The 20,173-nt window shown below is 38.1% G+C and overlaps 1 protein-coding gene across 2 annotated transcripts in view; it reads left to right on the forward strand.

The window, feature by feature from the left end:
• The window catches only part of RMDN2 (regulator of microtubule dynamics 2), a 63,373-nt gene that overhangs the window by 5,978 nt on the left and 37,222 nt on the right, over positions 1-20,173 (forward strand). For both annotated transcript variants that reach the window (XM_028516331.2, XM_036027875.1), the window contains exon 2: positions 5,737-6,203. In XM_028516331.2, the coding sequence (XP_028372132.1) occupies positions 5,752-6,203 (452 nt within the window). In that variant the 5' untranslated portion in view covers positions 5,737-5,751. The remainder of the gene's footprint in view (positions 1-5,736; positions 6,204-20,173) is intronic.

Below are 20,173 nucleotides of genomic sequence, written 5' to 3' on the forward strand. Positions count from 1 at the left end.
TATACTAAAGTGCAAGTATATACTAATTTGATAATTAAACATATAAAAGTTATATAAGTGATGTAATATAACCTTTGAAAGTATACTGCAGGTAGGCAATGTTCTGACTTATAAATTTTCTACATTAGTATTTTTGAGTGGCATTTTTCAAACTATTTGCTTAGAAGCACATTTATTCTATACATGATATGAAACTTAAACATAGCTTTAGCTACTAGTCTCTAGTTGTGGTTATTAGTCTCATTGTAGCTATTAGTGTCTGTTGGTTATTAACCAATACCTGTTCTATTGATTCTAGATTTTTCCAGTTGATATTCATAGTTCCAAAGTCATATCTCAGCTCCAAACATCTTTTGCACAGTCAACATTCTCCTTCATGACCTTGCTATTGTGCTCTGAATCCTCATCATGCAGCAGTGCATTCAGTAGTTATCAAGGGTGACAGTTCCCCTTCCTTCTTGGATGACCCCTCAGTGAATAACCTGACATGCCTCAGTTTACTTATCTGCAAAATAGAGATGATGAAAGGACCTGCCTCCAAGAGACAGTGTGGGGATGGTCCACATAATTCCTAAGGAGGTCAAACAGAATTTGATACTCTTTTCCACCTGTTTAAACCTGCTACCATCTCAGGGATAAGATCTTCCTAGGTGTATTTTGATTTCCATTTATTTAATTATTAAATGAAAAAAAATTTAAGTTACACTATGTTATTTAATGTAAAGTTCAAGGAAGGCCCAGCAGGGGTGAGCCAAGAAAGCAATTAGAATAGAAATATTTCTTTTTATAGACTTCTACATCAGCATATGAATATCCTGTATCAGTCTTGTTACTCCCCCAAAAAGAGCCAAGATAATCAAGCTTGATGCATGATTATTAGATGTATGCATATGTAAGTCAGGGGCATATAGTGGCTTTTTCTTGTACCATCGGCTTTTTGGAATAGGCTTTTAACATAATTTAGTTTTGTGATATGATTATTTTCTGGAAATAACATTTAACAACTAGTAATAATGACCTACAGCTTTAGCTGAAGTTACAAATTGATCTGAATCTACTGCTGACAAGTCTCCTGGATGGGATGGGAGTGGATAGATGATTAGACTTTCAGTTCACAGTTATACCAATAAGGTAAAAATACTTTTTGCTTAAAAAAATTACACATAAACTGGACCCTGAGGTCAGGTAAGGTAGATTTAAGCACATGGACTTTCTACTGAAACCCTTGGCTTCAGAAGAGTTTCTTAACACTCTTAGATATAATATTGACCAATATCTGTGGCAATTTCTAACAGGTGATTATTTTAAAATCAGTTGTCCTTTTCTTTTATACTTAGACCTGTAATGAACTGGGTATCTGAATAGGATACTCCCTATATTCAATGCATACGGTCTAATATATTAGGAATCTAAAGAAAGACATTTTTTTAAAAAATATTTATTTTTAGAGAGAGGGGAGGGGAAGGAGAAAGAGAGGGAGAGAAACATCAATATGTGGTTGCCCCTCAGGGCCCCTCATGGAGCCCACACTGGGGACCTGATCCCCAACCCAGGCATGTGCCCTAACTGAGAATAATTGAACCGGCAACCCTTTGGTTCACAGGCTGGCACTCAAGCCACTGAGCCACACCAGCCAGGGCCCAAAGAGAGACATTCTTTTAGGCAGACTTCTTAAAAATAGAAGCAACTCTTGCTTCTTATTCTCACTTTTTCATAGGGCCTCACTGGAAACATTACATTTACAGTAGTTGGCCGTAAGAAGCGATAATGCTTTGCTTGAGTATGTGGGATCATAGGATATAAATCAAAGGAAGACAAATTTGGACATACAATGTCCAAATTGCATTCAGAATTTGTGTATTTCCAATATCCCTTCCCCCCATCCTCTCAGCTGTTTGTTTCCTGTTTCATCTGGAACAATTAAGCAATAAAAGAGAACTTTCATAAGATCCCACTATCCTATCTCCCCACCTTCCTGACTCTGCTCACGTGGTCTGCCTTGTCTTTCATTACTGTGAGTGAACAGTTTGTTTCCATCAAAGGTCAACCTCCACACTTGTGCACTGGAGACCATTCAACACCTTTGCCTTCTCAAGTTCACTGCTGCAGCCATTCTCTAATCTTTCTTTTACTTCATTGATTTACCTTCTTTTAAAAAAATTGGGTCTTTTCCATTGGCTGACAGAATTATTGTTATATCTCCATCATTTGGTACCATTCTCCCCACATAGTCTTTTTAAATTGATTTTGAGAGAGAGAAACATCCATTTGTTGTTCCACTCATTTATGCATTTGTTGGTTGCTTCTTGTTTGTACTGTGACTGGAGACCGAACCTGCGGCCTTGGCATATCTGGACAATGAGCTAATGAACTGAGCCTCTGGCCAGTGCCCAAGTTTCTGTCTGTTATCCTTTTCCTTCTGTTTGAAGAACCTCTGTTAGCATTTCTTATGGTGCATGTCTGCTGACAATGAATTCTCTTAACTTTTCTTTGTCTGAGAAAGTACTTTATCCTCATGATTGAAAAATATTTCACTACGTATAGAAATGTAAGTCAATAGTTCCTTTTAGTACTTTAAAGATGTCCTGTCATTGTTTCTTACTTGAACAGTTTCAGAGTTGAGTCTCTGAGACAAAGGTTGCTATAATTTTTTTTGTCTATACATAATAAATCTCCCCCCCACTGTCTACTTTTAAGATTTCTTCTTTATCACTTGTTTTCAGCATTTTAATAATGCTGTGCCTTGCTTTGGTTTCCTTTATTTATTCTGCTTGTATTATGTTGTTGACCTTCTTGGATCTCTGGGTTTATAGGTTTTGTACAGTTTGGAAAGTCTTTAGCCATTTTTCCTTCAAATCTCACCTCTCCCTCTCCTGTAACTTTAATTATATATATTTGGAACTGCTCGATATTGCCGCATAGGCTCTGCTTGGGTTTTGTTTTGTTTTGAATCTGTGGGTTTCATTTTGGATGATGTCTTAGTCTCTTGGGCTGCTGTAACAAAATACCATAGGCTAGGTGGCTTATAAACAACAGAAAGGTATTACTCACAGTTCGGGAGGCTAAGAAATCCAAGGTGAAAGCACAAGCAGATTCAGTGTCTTGCGGAGGCCCACTTCCTGATTCATAAATGGCACCTGCTATAACCTCACATGGTGGAACAGACACCGGATCTCTCTGGGTGCCTTTCATAATGTCCCTAATGCCATTCATGAGAGCTCTCCCTCTGAAAGGCCCCACCTCCTAATTCCATCACCTTGCAAATTGGGATTTCAACGTGAGTTTTGGGGGGACACAGACATTTAGCCTATAGCAGATGGTTTCTATTGCTATGTCTTCTGGTTCACTGACTTTTCCAACATGTTATTATCTTCTGATATTAATCTCATTCAGTAAAATTTTATTTCTGGTATTTTATTTTTTATCTTTAGAAGTTCTGTTTGGTTCTGCTCAACACCTTCTATCTTCATATTTTGAATATTTATATGAAATAGTAAACATATTTGTAATAATAGTTTTAACATTTTTCTGCTTTTTTGCATGTCTAGAAATTTTTAGTAAAAGGCGGAAGATTTATACAATCTGAAGAGAAACCAGAGTATGCATGTCTAGTAATTTCTGATTGGTGATCAACATTCATGACTTTCGTGTTGTTGAGTCCTGGATTTTTTTCTTATTTCTTTAAAAACTATTGGGCTTTCTCTTTCTCTTGAAGTCAGTTAAATTACTTGTGAATAAGTAATAAGAAATAAGTTTGTGAATAAGTTTGCTCCTTCAGAAGATCATTTTAAAGCTCTTTTAGGGCAAGTCTAAGTAGCCTTATCTCTAGGGTTCATTAGCTTCCTTACCAAGCATTACCAAGGCATTGCATTACCTTTCTGAGTTCCCTGTGGAAAGCCTCTTGTATTTCATAAGCACTGTGCAGTCTGGCTGGTGGGAATTTGAACACTTCTTAATTCTGTGTAATCTTTAGGAATTTAAGGAAGCTAGCTTTAAACTTATAGCTAGCTCCCTGGAAATTGCATGTGCTGAGTGGTATTCAATTAAAGATTCAAGGCAACTCCTATACATCTTTCTGGAGCTATTTCTCTGCGTACCTCCATCTTCAGTCCTGTGCCATACAAGTTGTAGGTGCTTCAGTTTTTCTGAACTCTGATCTCTGTTCAGCTCAGCAAGACCAGCAGGCTCTGTTTGGTTTCCCCCTTCCTGTACCATAGTCCAGATGTCGCCTCCAATTGTAAACCTGGGGAGATTAAAGAATTTACCTCCTTTCTTTCCTTTTGCTTGGGGATCATAGGTGGTAGTGCTGTAATAATCTCCTTGAGAAAGTGTCAGGAAAAACAAACCAAAAATTTTACAAATTAATATTCTTTAATGGTTCACCATTGTTTGTACCATTTCTCCCAGGTTGCTAACAAAATTTAATGCAGGTGTTTATCTTTTTATAAAATAGAGGAAATTGATGGGGAATCAATTTTGGAAACTTCAGTCTGTAAAAAAAAATACTGTATTTTACTGTAATTACTTAAGTTTTTCATAGTTCTAAATGCTTATTGCCATTTTAAAGTCTCAGAAGGAGAGGGGGCCTTATATTATTATTGCTTTTCTTTAATGGCCTCCTGGCTTTAAGAGCAGAGATAAACAATCAAACTGGTGAGGATGGGGTATACCAAAGAAAGATTAGGTGTTACTTAGTCGAAGTACCTGAGGGTATATTGTGGGCCTTATAAGGTGGGCCAGAGTTTGGGCCTTGAATGCAAAAAGGTGAAATTTCAGAAGGAGAAAAAGAGTCAAAGAAATGACATTTTGTTACTTTCTTTTAAAGTGAAAATTTGAAGGAAAGGAAAGCATTAAGACCTTAGACAGAAATAGAAACGTTAGGAGCAGACGAATTCGGGTCATGGGAAGAAAGCAGACGAGGGCTGCACATCTGGTAGCATTTCTGCTTTCCACGTTGGAAAACACGGGTGGGGGCTGGGTCACTGACTTGCCGAAGCTCTCTAATGTATTTTGTATCTCAGAGCCCTGGGGTATTAAAATGTTGTTTATCACTCTAAATATAAATAAAAATGTGCTAAGAGAGAGCTTCTTTATAGCCTTTATCAAAGAGTAGGTAAGACTACTAGTTACTTGTATACAAATAAAAAGTTCAGACACAGTTAAGCATGATTTGAATTTTTTTTAAAGATTTTATTTACTTTTTGAGAGAGGGGAAGGGAGGGAGAAAAAGAGGGAGAGAAACATCAATGTGTAGTTGCCTCTCATGCACCCCCTACTGGGGACCTGACCTACAACCCAGGCGTGTGCCCTGACTGGGAATCTAACCTGCAACCTTTTGGTTCTGAGGCCGGCACTCAGTCCACTGAGCCACACCAGCCAGGGCTGAAGTTTTAAATAGTTTTTTCAGAAATTTACAATGATGCTTTTATGTTTATTTACCACACCTTTAAAAAGGTATAGTACAGAGTAAATATGAAGTCAGTCATTAGGATACAAGCTCTGAGTTAAAGTTGGTACTTTACAATGACTTAAGTAATATCCTTAAAGTAAATATTTCCACCTGGCTACATATATTATAAAGGTAATATATGTTAGTTTATGATTCATGATTTATCAAGTTGTTTTGTGTGTGTATATATGTAGACTTGGCTTTCGTTGATTGACAAAGCTCTAATATTTTTGTTTTGAGCAAAGACAGAAACAACACTTATTTACATTTATGCTTTTTAATTTTAGAAACAAAAGCCAAGAATGCCTCATTCCACAACCAAAGAACTGATACTTGGCATCATGGTGGGAACTACTGGAATCAGCTTGCTTCTTCTGTGGTACCATAAGGTTCGTAATCCAAGGACAGCAATGAATTTACCTAAATTTCTTTCTCTGGGTAATGTGTTTGGTTCAGCGACCTTGCAAGATGAAATGCATAATGGCCAAGGAACAGCAGCGATCTTTCAAGGAAGGCAACTTCAGATATTGGAGAAGTTAAACGAGTTACTGACAAATATGGAAGAACTCAAAGAGGAAATCAGAATTCTTAAAGAAACCATTCCAAAGCTGGAGGAATATGTACACGGTGAACTTGGAAGGAAGACAGCTGCTCACAGGATTAGTCCTCAGCACAGAGCTAGGAAAAGAAGGCTTGCCACAGCTCAAAGTTCAGGAACCAGTAATAGTTCAGAGGAAGCGGAAAGTGAAGGAGGGTAAGCCTCTTTAAGATGTTGCCCATATTGAGTTGATTATTTTGTTATTGCTATTATCTAGGTACTTTTATTATGCATTCCCAGTCATATGCAGGGGTGGGCAAAAGTAGGTTAGTAATAATACATAATACAATAATAAATGAATAATGCAAGAATAATCTCCATTTCACATACTCACAGCTGTAAACCTACTTTTGCCAACCCCTGTATTCTGCTACAAACAAGACATAAAAGTGTGGTTACTTTGGCTCATATTACAATTAAAGCCATATTCAGTAGAGGTCAGTCTTTAAGCTAGTATAGACTGCATTGACAAAGAGAATGTAAGTAACTTACTAGTGCTAGGTAGCATCGTGTGCATGTTGAGTACTTGCACAAGTACAAGACAGTACTTGTTTGCCAGAGTTTGTCACCCTTTCTCATATGCGGCCGCTGGGTGGCCTGTTCTGTAAGAACGGCCCAGTAAGTGCAGTCCAGTAGAACGTTGTGTGATGACGGACATGGTCTGAAGTTGTGCTGCGCGATGTAGCAGCCACTTGAAGTGTAGCTGGTGTAACTGGGGAACTGGTTTTTAAATTTTGTCTAATTGTAATTAAGTTTAAATAGCCTGATGGGGCTAGTGGCTACTAGACCAGGCAGTGGAGACCTAAAAAGATTTGGGAAGGTACAAGTGATTCGGTTTCATCCTCGCATGGGGTAATCCATTGAATTCTAAAACCAAGAACATACATAATGTTCTCTTAGAGGGAAAACAAAATGATTTGTGAATGAAGAAATCGTGCCTGTCTAGTGTTTTTGAAGAGCAAAATAGGCAAGTAAAGGGGCACTAGTGACTGTGACAGAGCCTGGTACTCTTGGGGGGGGGGGGCCTGTGCTTTCATTGCTCTGTGCTCACATCTAGTGTTGCTGGAACACCCTGTACTCGTTGGCCTAAACTACGTACTTTTTTGTTTCCTGTTGTATTTAAAACTACTTGCAGTCTGGTACTGGATCAGTTCAAACCTTTGATCATGTACTGTTTCTTTCTGTTTACTAGATAGCATTTAGAAATGACCATCAAGTGAATTAATTAATCTTTCTTTTGAAAGATGCTAATAGTGGATAGGGAAAGTCTAGAGATAGCTTATTGAATTGTTTGGTGATCCCCAAGAAGTACCATTTCTTCCTTTCAAGTCACACAAGGATAACTGTGCTTTCTAAGTAGCAAACTACCAGCAGTGAACCTGTATGGATATTGTTTAATATTGTAATGAAAAAAAAAAGTTAACTGGGTGCTAATTTAGTGATGAACATTGCTGTTACTTTGCATAATTGGGTATATGTGGTAAGCTGTTTATACAAATACCTATAATTAGTGTCATGGATTACACAATTTACATTCACTACACTCAGATCAGCTAAAAACGTAAATGTACATTCCTCTTTAACTGAATTCAGTTCACTAGCTCTGTTTTGGATAATATGGGAAAACTTGAATTTGTCAATCAAAATTAACTCAGTCAGTTCGAGTTTAGAGCTAGTCTTTTTGTGTTAAAGACTCAGTCAAATTCAGGGTTCTCCCCTCTTCCCCCTTCCTCCTCCTCCCCAGGTATAATCTAGATTCCTTGGGGACTCATCATCTAGGATCCAAGAGAAGGGGTACTCAGTCCTGATATCGTTTGGTGTCCTTCCTGGACTCCAGCTCAGGTAGGAGGCTTCTGTGAGGTATCCTCAAAGGCCCTTTTAACTTTTACTCTGAGGGGTTTATTCATTACCCAGATGTTCTAGACAGAGCTACTCACAGAGTGCTCTGTGGAACAGAAGCATCACTATCCCATCTAGTGCGAGAGCTTAATGGAAATGTACATTCTTGGATTCACCCCAGACCTCGTAAATCAAACCTCTGGGAGCAGTGCCCAGGAAACCGCATTTTAACATGTTCTCCTGGTGCCCCTGATGTACCCTAAAGTTTGAGAAGCTTTGTTCCAGAAGACAAAAAGACGTATCATGATGAAATTGTAGTTTTAATGTGTGGCAGTTACGGTTACAAGGAAACAAGATGTCCATGGGGCATAGTGAGATACATCACCATGGAGTGTTGGTCTTGGTGGGGACAGAGTGGCCGAGGTGAAAATAAGAAGGTTCAGGTGACCACAGGACATGAATGCGGAAGGTGCTTGGGGTCACAGAATGGACAGAGTAAGAGTTGGGAGTGGACTGAAGGAGCAGTTTCAGATGCACGCCATTATGAGGGGTTAATAATTTGGGTGGGGGGCTAGATCTCATTACAGTTTTCTTTAAAGTAAGCAATGAGGGCAAATTTGGGGATAGAGATTTAGATAAATACTCTATCCAGAAAAATATTAAACAATGTCATATTACCCACACTGGTATGTGATTTCCTTTCAAATGTCTGGGCAGATCTGGATTCTTCTTCCCCACCCCCCAAATACACACACCCAAACACTTTTTTAAAAAATTGATAATCATAGATTTACATCCACGGTGCAAGAGTGGAATGATCAGACCTCGTTTACTGACTCCTTTGGGCAGAAACGCTTGTCAGCATGGGGATCTGCTCATGACTCTGTTTCCTTTGGGGTAGCGCAGGGGGTGCATGCTCCTTCCAGAGCGGGGACTGTTCAACAGCAAGCTGGCCCGATTCTGGAAAGAGCAGTTTCTTATAGAAACTTTCTGTGCATTACATAACCTACTGTTTTGCTATGCAAAAGATGTCCTTTTGGAAAAGGTACTCATGGAGCTTAGTGTGACTTAGGAACAACCGACAATTGTGTCACCACACGGGGAAAACAGTAATGGATGGCTGTAGTGACAGCTGAGCTCTGGGCATCTTACATCCCGCCCCCCCAACTCCTGGGCATCTTACACACCGTGCTACGTGTCCCAGGAAAAGGCATTGAGCCCTTTTTTTCTTGACTTTTATAAAAAAATTGAGACCTTAGATTGAGTTCTCATGAATTCTCCAAGGAGCTTCTGTTCTTCCTCTTCCCAAAAGCGACTAGAGGTGACCTCTGAAAGTGGTTTGCTACTCACTTGACCCAGAAAACCAGACACAATCACGCAAACCAAGGGGTTCAAATCTTGATGTTTATTTTAAGGACACTCATGAAACTTCCCAGGCCATCAGGAGTGTGCATATTTGAAAAGCCACCAAGTGTGTGAAAGATGTCACTTTAAAGAAGCAATGTGTCCCGTTCTGTCATTACAGTGGTGGAGTTGGCAAGTGTGCCCTGGCCCAACAGTGTGGTTGGGCACACAGTTGGTGGCCCAAAAAGAGTGCTGAGTTTTTGCTGCACGTGCTTAGAAATGCAGAGAGTAATGCTGATCTTAAGAGCTTAGATGTAGATTCTCTGGTCATTGAGCACATCCAGAGGAATGAAGCTCCCCAGATGCAGTGTAGAATTTACAGAGCTCAAGGGCAGATTAACCCATCCCTGAGCTCTCCCTCCACACTGAGATGGTCCTCACTGAAAAAGAGCAGGTTGTTCCTAACTCAGAAGAGGAAGTTGCACAGAAGAAAAAGGCAGCCCAGAAGAAACTAAAGAAACAAAAGCTTAAGGCCTGGGAGTAAATTCAGCATAAAATAAATAGTAGTACAAGTAAAAAAAAAGAGAGAGAGACTATATTTTTTAGGGCAGTTTTAGATTCACAGAAAAATTGAAGAGAAGGTACAGAGATTTCCCATATCATCCCTAACCCCACACATGCATAGCCTCCCCATTATCCAGTACCAGACTAGTATGTTACAATTAACGAACATACATTGACACATGATAATCGTTCAAAGTCCATAGTTTACATTATGGTCCACTCTTGGTGGTGTTTATTCTACGGATTTGGACACTTGTTTAATGACATGAATCCACCATTATGGATTCACACAGAGTATTTTCACTGCCTGAAAAATCCTCTGCGCTCTGTCTATTCATCCCTCCCTCCCCCCAGCTCCTAGCAACAACTGATCTTTGTGCTGTCTCCATAGTTTCCCCTTTGTCAGAATGTCACATAGTTGGAATCATACCACATGTAACCTTTTCCGATTGACTTCCTTCACTTCGTATTATGCATTTAAGTTTCCTCCATATCTTTTTATGGCTTAACAGTTCATTTCCTTTTAGTGCTGAGTCATATTCCATTGTCTGGACGGACCACAGTTTATGTATTCACGTACTGAAGGACATCGTGGTTGCTTCCAAATTTTGGCAAAAATGAAGACAGCTGCTATAAGCATTCACGTGCAGATTTTTGAGTGGACATAAGTTCTCGTCTCATTTGGGTAAATACCAAGGAGCATGATTGCTGGATTGTATGGTAAGAGTATGTTTAGTTTTGTAAGAAACCTCTCAACTGTCCTCCAAAGTGCCTGTCTTTACCTCCAAGGTGAACCCGTTTGCATTCTCACCAACGAGTGAGCGCTCCTGTTGCTCCACATCCCCACCAGCACTTCGGTGCTGTCAGTGTTCTGGATTTTGACCACCCTTGTTTTAATTTGCATTTCTCTGATGACGTATGATGTAGAGCATCTTTGCATGTGCTTATTGGTCGTCTGTGGATCTTCTCTGGTGAGGTGTCTATTAAAGTCTTCAGTTCATTTTTAAACTGGCCTGTTCATTTTCTTATTGTTGAGTTTTAAGGCTTCTTTGTATATTTTGGATGAGTCCATTTTCAGATATTTGTTCTGTAAATATTTTCTCCCAGCCTGTGGCTTTTCATTCTCTTGACCTTGTCTTCCACGGAGCAGAAGCTTATCTGTTATTTCTTTCATGAATTGTCCCTTTGGTGTTGCTTCTAAAAAGTCATTGCCATACCCAGCTTGATCTAGGTTTTCTCCAAAGTTATCTTCTAGGAGTTTTACAGTTTTGCCTTTATATGTAGGTCTGTGATCCATTTTGAGTTAATTTTTGTGCAAGTATAAAGTCTGCATGACCATCCTTTGTCCTGGCCATTTCTCAGGGTTATGGTGACAAACCTTGAGGAATGAGAGAATGTTTTTCTTCAAGACTATCAGCAGGTTTAGCAGATTTACCTATTGCTTGCTTTAAAAGTGATGGATTCCCTAAGCTCAGTGTTCCTTTCTTTGTGACACAACTCACTGCACGCAGTGTTTCTGGGCCCTCTGCATTGCCCTGCGAGACCTGGGACCAAGGAGAACCAGCACAACTAAGCTTGTGCTCACATTGCTGGATTTGCTGTGGGTAATAAAGTCCTTGGCCTCTGACCCAAGAACAGTGTATCTTCAGTATCCAGGCAACGGTAACAGATTAGTTTACTGGCTTGTAGTAAAATCAGATGTAGGGTAAAATCAGATTACAAACCAACAGTGAGAATTAGAGAGCTTTAGATCTCAGAAAAGAAATTTGTTCAAGGGTTTCCCAAAGAACGTTGTTAGGAATGGAACAAAAAAGAGCAAGTGGTAGGAGGGTATTCAGGATATTGAGAAGTAAAAAAATATATTTGAGAGGGTGTTTATTTCCTAAGTGGCTATTCACATGCACCTATTATGTAGCCAGACAGTGCTTCATGTGGGTTTGGAAAAGGAGAGGCCAGTATTTTTTTCTAATGATTCTGCTAATCTTGCCTTTAAATAGGTAGGAGTTGTTTCAAGGGGTTATAAGCAGAGGCCCAGCAGATCTCCATAGTCTCCGCATGTGGGTCACGCAGTCCCATGGGACACCCCACTGCCAAGGTGGAGAAAGCCCGCTTCATTCAGGGAGTAATAACGTTTGCTGTTTAGGCTTTGTTACCTTCTCAGTATATCTTTGGATCAAACTTTGTAACAGTCCCTTTTCCATATTACCAGAGGGCGTAAAAATTGGAGGGAAAGCGTGTTCAAGTGAAAGAAGAAGGAGTTAGTAGGCCAGCGGTGTAGGGCGGCTGGTCAAAGAGACGGTCCCAGCTCAAGGACTGGGCAGACGTCATCTGTGTGAGGGCCTTTGTTTTGCTGCCGTCTCGTCCCTTGGTTGGTGGGCTGACTCCTTCAACATCATGAAGTTAGAACACATGTTCCATAGTCACATGACTGGAGCTTTTCGGAAAGGTGAGCCACAGGACAGTTCCATTCTAAACTGAGGTCGTTAGATTCTAGAGTCTCCGTCATCACATTCTGTGTTATTGCCATGTTCACTCCACGTGCAACCCAAACATTCAGTCTTCTGACCGGTTCCACCTACACAGGGCATTTTATGGCCTAAAGGTGATGGCTTAGAAAGGAAGGGAAAGATTTATTTTTGCTTAAAATATGGGGAAATGTTTAAGGTAAGCTTTTAAAAAGAAAAAAGAATTATCTGTATGTTCCACGTAGAAAGGGCATTGATACATTTATAAACGAAGCTTTAATGCTTCTTTAGTTTCCCACAATAACTGAACATCTTGAATACCTGGATAGTCTGGGTACTTACCTGAAATACTCTTTAGAGAGGTTCTGTTTCATATGGTTAATATTTTAAAATGCGTGAGTCCACAGGGTGTAAACTTTCTACTTAATTCCTTTCAATGTAGTAGTTTACTAGTCTCGAAGCAATAGTATGGCTTATTACTTTTAAAACAGCAAGTTTTGCCTTTTCCTTCAGGGTGTGCTTTAGTTCTGGTGCCCTCTCATGCGCTTCACCTGACCTCCCTTTCCATCCGCTTCCCCGAGTCTTCCCACTTACCTTCCCAAGGGTTCACAGACTTGGCAGGTATGTGGATGTAATAAGAGACTATCTTATATTTAGACTTAGGCGTTCTTTTGGGTCCTTCTGTCTTTTCCATATTGATAAAGTGGAGGCTTGGTAGGTTTTCTCCGCTGCTCCCTCATTTGACACTGTTTCCCCCCCCTCGTTTGACACTTTTCTCACTCCAGCTGCTGGAAGGAGGACCAACCAGATTTTCCTGTGGATCAAGTTCCTTCAGAAGCCCTGCACCACAGAGTCTCTTCCATCACTCAAGCATCGGTACCTCATCTTGACCATGAAACAAGCCATCCTAAGCTCCTTAGAGTCAGTTTATCTTCATGGAACACACCCAGCCGTCCGTCCTTCTGTGGAAGAAGACCTTCGTTGTTGGTGAAGCTGCAAAAAAGCAGCACTTCCCTTCAGAGTCAACAGAGTAGAGTTAACTTTGATTCTCAAGAAAAAAGCAACTTTGGTGATTTAAAAGCTCCCTCAGAACATTTTCACTTTAAATCCCGAAGACCTTCCTCCGCCCCTAAATTAAGTATAATTTCCTGTTATGAAAGTGCTTTGTCTTTTGATCTTCAACCAAGTTGTGGCAACATATTTAATCCAAGTGAAACTGACCTACTTTATCAAAAGTCAAATATTACTGACACTGAAAAAGGTGTAAGCTCTTGTTCTCATGACAGTAACATTAAATGTTTTATGAATTTTGAAACACAAGTTAATTCCTCAGCCAGTCGGAACTCGGTTGCTAGAAACAACTATGAACAAAAAAGCAGAGCAACCTCCCTTTCTCTCCCAGCTCACATGTCCTGTTCTTACCAAGAAAGTGAACTTGCCACTGATACTCAAGAAAGAAGCCAATTAAGGAAAGATTCTCTTCATTCTGGTTCTCAAACTCACAGTACAGATCACTCTCCAGCTGTGATTTAACAGCATTCCTTTCCAAGTGTAACTTCTGTTCCCTATAACGTTTGGCTTTTCTTTGTTTTATAGGCTTACTAAAAGCTTTACCCCATTTTTAAGTGAAGCTATCTCAAATTCCTCTCAGGGTGAAAGTATTGCTAACTTGTCTGAAGATGAAGACGAATCTTCACCTATTGAAATTCTAAAATAAGGTCGCCTCAGATGTAAGCCTGTCTCGGAAGGGCAGCTCACATCAGAGGCTCTCCCAGCAGGCACACGCAGTGGCCTGGACAAATCACTGCCCAGTTCTCTCGTAGACGTCTTCTCCCTTTCTAAGCTTCCCCGCATTTTTTGAAAAAGATTTCTATGTTGCAGTCTAGATGGAATTTTAGCTTCTGTGTTTTTGAAAGATAGTTCATTAACATTATTGGAATATGGAAGTCAGTTTATTCATGTGTTTCAGGCTTTTCACAGATTTCCTGCTTGCAGATTGACTAGTCCCAAATTTCTGAGTGACTCGTAATACATCTGTGGTCTGAAAATAACATCAAGCTTTGATATGCAGGCCTTCTAAACGTAATGCATTCTTTTACAGTCTGACCCCTTTTAGCCTAGTCTAACCCTCAGAGGTAGTATTCCTATCTGATCTACAGGATAGAACAAAAGTAGGTTTACAGTTGCTCATATGGAAAACAATACAATAATAAATAAATAATAATACAAGAATAAACTGTTTTGCGTTCTCACAACTGTAAACCTGCTTTGCTCCTCCCTGTATGTTGCTCTATGTATCAACTGAGAAATTTTCATTTGTATGAGCCTTGTTAGCTGTATTTCTCATGCCACACATTCCACTGGCAGATAATGTTTTTACTAGTAAGAGGATCAAACCCTAAAACACTGTCATGGAATTATGTAGGCTGTATTAAAACCAGATATTTTAATTAAATACTTTTAAAAAATTATATTTTATTGATTTTACTGTTACAATTGTCCCGGTTTTTTCCCCTTTGCCCTCCTCCCCCCAGCAGCTGCCACTCCCTCAGGCAGTCCCCACACCATCGCCCGTGTCTGCAGGTCGTGCACATGTGTTGTTTGGCTGTGCTACTCCCTGTGCTGTACTTTACATCCCCACGGCTATTCTGCAACTACCGAGTTGTATTTCTTAACCCCTTCACCTTTCTTACCCATCCCCCAAGCCCCTTCTCATCTGGCAACCATCAAAATGTTCTCTGTATCTGACTCTGTTTCAGTTCTACTTCTTTGCTTAATTTGTTTTTTAGATTTAATTGTTGACAGATCTGTATTTATCACCATTTGTTTGTCCATACTGTTCTCAAATAATTCATTTTAATATTTCCTATAATAATAGTTTGGTGATGATGAACTCCTGTAGCTTTTTCTTGTCTAGGAAGCTCTTTATCTGCCCTTCAATTCTAAATAATAGCTTTGCTGGATAGAGTAATCTAGGTTGTCATGACTTTGAATTTTCTTATCAGTCGCTTCTAGCCTGCAAAGTTTCTGTTGAGCAATCAGCTGATGGTCTTGCAGGAGCTCCCTTGTAAGTAACTAGCTGCTTTTTTCTTAAGATTCTCTTTGTCTAACTTTTGTGGCATTTTAATTACAATGGTCTTGGTGTGGGTCTCTTTGGGTTCACTTTGTTTGGACCTTTCTGTGCTTCCTGGACTTATATGTCTGTTTCTTTCACCAAGTTAGGGAATTTTTCTCTCATATAGGTTTCCAGTTTCTTTTTGTCTGTCTTTTCCTTCCAGTACCCCCATGATGCAAATTTTGGAATGCTTGAAGTTGTCCTAGAGGCTCCTTACACTGTCCTCATTTTTTGGATTATTTTTTCTTGGTGCTGTTCTGATTGGCCGTTTTTGTTTCTTTATGTTCCAAGTCATTGATTTGATCCTCAGTTTCATCCACTCTACTGTTGATTCCCCGTAAATTGTTCTTCGTTTCAATTAGTGTATCCTTCCTTTCTGACTGGTTCATTTTTATGGTTTCCATGTCCTTTTTATGCTGTTGAAGTTCTCTGAGTTCATCTGCTCTTCCCTAAAGTTCACTGAGCACCCTTATAACCAGTGTTTTGAACTCTGCATCTAGTCTCCATTTAGTTTAGTTCTTCTTATGGAGTTTTGTTCTGTTCTTCCATTTGGGCCATGTTTTACTTACTTTTTTAATGATTTTATTTATTTATTTTTAGAGAGAGGGGAAAGGAAGGGGAGGGAGAGGGGGAGAAACAACAATGTGTAAGAGAAACATTGATCAGTTGCCTCTTGCACGCCCCCAACTGAGGACCTGGCCCTGACTGGGAATCAAACTGGCAACCTTTCTTTTCACAGGCTGGCACTCAGTCCACTGAGCCACACCAGCCAGGGCTCATTTGCACTATGTGTTAACTACTTTTTTTTCTCCCAGAGAAAATGATACCTTTAATCATATTTGAGTGTATTTCTTCTCATTCTATTTTTAAATTTTTATTTTAAACAGTATTTTTTTGTTTTTTAAAAATTTAATCTTTATTGTATTTTTTTACACTATCTTCATGTCCCCTTCTACCTCTCTGCCCTGAGCAATCACCACTGTTCTGCCTATCCACAAGTCCTTTTTCCTCTTCGCTCAATCCCTCCATCCTCTCACCTGCCTCCACTAGCTGTCATCCTGCTCTCCATCTATGAGTCTGAAAACTGTTTTTAATACACATGTATGCATGTGTCTGGGAATTCACAGAACTCTAAAATCAGAGAAAAAAATGTATATGTAAGTTATTTTTATTTTTTAAAGTTAATATTTTTCAGGTTTTTTCCAAAATTTTTATTTTATACTTTTAAATAAAATTTTATTTTAAAAAGTATCTCTAAAATTTTTATTTTTAAGAGTGAATATGTTTTCGAATTTTTTCTGTTATATTATACAATGTTTATAAATATACTTATCAGAAAAACTAATAAGTGGACAATGAATATAGGCAGTTAAAAATCCTTAAGTTAGAATGTAATTGATCGTTTTTTAAAAGAGTTTTGAATTTATTTTTAGACATAGGAAAAGGGAGGGAGAAAGAGATGGAGAGAAATATCAGTATGTGGTTGCCTCTTGCGTGCCCCCTACCGGGGACCTGGCCTGCAACCTAGGCATGTGTCCTGACTGGGAATCAAACCAGCAACCCTTTGGTTTGCAGGCTGGCACTCAATCCACTGAGCAATACCAGCCAGGGCAGAATGTAATTAGTCTTTTTAGAGGAAAGAAATTTGCATTATTTTCAATTATTTGTCATAATAAAATATCCCCTAAATTTTTCATTGGGCTAAGATGTTATTTTTCTGTTTTCTCATTTTTTTTCTCCCAGAGAAAATGATACCTTTAATCATATTTGAGTGTATTTCTTCTCATTCTATTTTTAAATTTTTGTTTTAAACAGTATTTTTTTTACTTTTTAAAAATTTAATCTTTATTGTATTTTTTTTGTTGGAGACTGCCTTTTTTTCCCTTAAATAGTTTTATCAAAAACCATTTTACCACATACCTCGGGGTTTACTTCTAGGCTTTCTATTCTACTCTACTGATGTATATGTCTGATTTTATGCCAGTACACACTGTTTTCATTAGTATAGCTTTGTAAGAAGTTCTTAAATCAGGAAATGTGATACCTCTAACTTCGTTCTTTTTCAAGATTGTTTTGGCTACTTAGGATCTTCCATATGAATTTTAGGATAAATTTTTCTATCTTTATAAAAGACATTGTTGAGATTTTGAGAAGGATTGTACTGAATTTATAGATCACTTTGGGTAATATTGCCATCTTGACAATATTAAGTCTTCTTCAAACCCATGACATGAGATTTCCATTTCTGTCTTCTTTAATTTCATTTATCTATGTGTTGTAACTTTCAGCATACAAATCTTTCACCTCCTTGGTTAAGTTTATTTCTCTATATGTTATTCTTTTTGGAGGCATATAAGAGTCGTTTTCTTTATTTCCTTTTCAGATTACTCATTATTAACATATAGAAACAACTGATTTTTGGAAGTTATTTTGTATCCTGCAACTTTGCTGATGTTATTAATCCTTAATTTTTTGTGAAATCTTTAGGGTTTTCTACAAACAAGGTCATGTCATCTGTTAAAAGTTAATTTTACCTCTTCCTTTCCAATTTAGATGCCCTTTATTCCTTGCTGTGGCTGGATTGTGTTGAATAGAAGTGGCAAAAACAGGCACTTTTGTCTCGTTCCTGATTTTAGAGGAAAAATTTTTAGTCTTTTGCTATTGAGTATGATGTTAACTGTGGGCTTTTCATATATGGTTGTTGTCATGTTGAGGTAGTTTCATTCTATTCCTAGTTTGTCCTGTATTTTCATCATGAAAGGGTATTGAATTTTGTCTAAAGCTTTTTTTCTACACCAGCTGAAATTATTATTGTTTTCCCCCCTTGCTTCTATTATTGTGGTGCATTACACTGATTGATTTTCCTATATTGACTAATCCTTGCATTCCCAGAATAAATCCCATTTGGTCATGGCATATAAACATTTCAGTATGCTTTCAAATCTTTTTTGCTAGTGTTTTAGTAAGGATTTTTGCATCAATATTTATCAAAAATATTGTTCAATTTTTTTTTAAGTGTATTTGTTTGGCTTTGGTGTCAGGGTAATGGCCTCATAGAATGAGTTAAGGAATGTTCTTTCTCTTTAACTCTTGGAGGAGTTTGAGTAATACTCATTTTATTTTATTTTATTTATTTTTTTGTTAAAAGAATTTATTTATTTATTTTTAGACAGAGGGGAAGGGAGGAAGAGAAACATCAATGTGTGGTTGCCTCTTGCATGCCCCCTACTGGGGACGTGGCCTGCATTCGAACCAGCGACCCTTTGGTTCACAGACCAGTGCTCAATACACTGAGCCACATGAGCCAGGGCATACACATTTTAATTATTCTTTAAATGTTTGTGGAATTCAGCAGTGAAGTCATGTGGTCCTGGTGTTTTCCTTGTAGTAAGAGGTTTTTAATTACTGATTCCATCTCCTTACTTGTTATAAATCATTCAGATTTTCTGTTTCTTCCTGATTCAGACTGGGTAGGTTGTATATTTTTAGGAATTCATCCATTTCATCTAGGTTATCCAGTTTGTTGGTATACTATCCTTCGTAGCACTCTCATAATCCTTTTTATTTCTGTAAAGTTGGTAGTGATGGTCTCTCATTTCTGAGTTCAGTTATTTCATTCTACCCTCCTTTTTTCTTTAATTAAAGGTTTGTCAATTTTGTTCATCTTTTGGAAAAATCAACTTTTGGTTTTGTTAATTTTCTCTATTTTTTTTATTCTCTATTGTGTTTATATCTGTTCTATTCTTTACTATTTCCTTACTTCTGCTAGCTTTGGGTTTAATTCACTTTTCCCCCCTGGTTCTCCAGGTGTGAATTTAGGATGTGATTTGAGACCTTTCTTTTTAACGTATGCATTTACAGCTACAAATTTTCTCTTTTGCACTGCTTTTGCCATATCTCTTAACGTTTGGTATAGAGTGTATTTGTCTTCTTTTGACTCAAAGTATTTTCTAATTTCCCTTGTGATTTCTTCTTTGACCCATTGGATGTTTAAGAGTGTTTTGTTTAAATTTTACATATTTGTGGATTTTCCAGTTTTCCTTCTGTTGTTGATTTCTCATTTCATTTCTCTGAAATTAGAAGAGATACTTTATAAGATTTTAATCTTTTAAAAATCATTAAGGCTTGTGTTGTGGCATAACATATCTACCCTGGAGAATACTACACGTGCACTTGAGAAAAATGTCTACGGTTGTCGAGTGGAGTGTTCTGGATATGTCTGTTAGGTCGAATTGGTCACTAGTTATATTCAGTTCTTCTGTCCTGTTGATCTGTCCAGTTATTCTATCCATTTTTGCAAGTGAGGTATTGAAGTCTCTAATAGTATTACATAGCTGTCTATTTCTCCGTTCATTTGTCAATGTTTGCTTCATATATTTAGGGACTCTAATGTTTAGTGAATATGTTTATTATTGTTACATATTCTTGACAAATTGAGTCTTTTATAATTATATAATGTCCTTTGTCTCTTGTAAGTTTTTAAGTTAAGTTCATTTTCTCTGATGTTAGTATAGTCAGCTCTGTTTTCTTCTAGTTATTATTTACATGAAATATCTTTTTATCTTTTTACTTTCAACCCATTATCTGTCCTTAGTTCTAAAATGAGTCTCTTATAGACAACATATAGTTGATTCTGACTTTTTTATCTATTCTACCAACCCGTATCTTTTGATTGGGGAATTTAATTCACTTACTTTTAAAGTAATTACTAATAGGGAAGGACTTACTATTGCCATTTGTTATTACTCTTCTCTGTGTCTTATATACCTTTTTCCTTTCATTTCCTCCCTTAGTGCATT

This window comes from Phyllostomus discolor, chromosome 6 (assembly GCF_004126475.2).
Source record: "Phyllostomus discolor isolate MPI-MPIP mPhyDis1 chromosome 6, mPhyDis1.pri.v3, whole genome shotgun sequence".
Taxonomy (NCBI): domain Eukaryota; kingdom Metazoa; phylum Chordata; class Mammalia; order Chiroptera; family Phyllostomidae; genus Phyllostomus; species Phyllostomus discolor.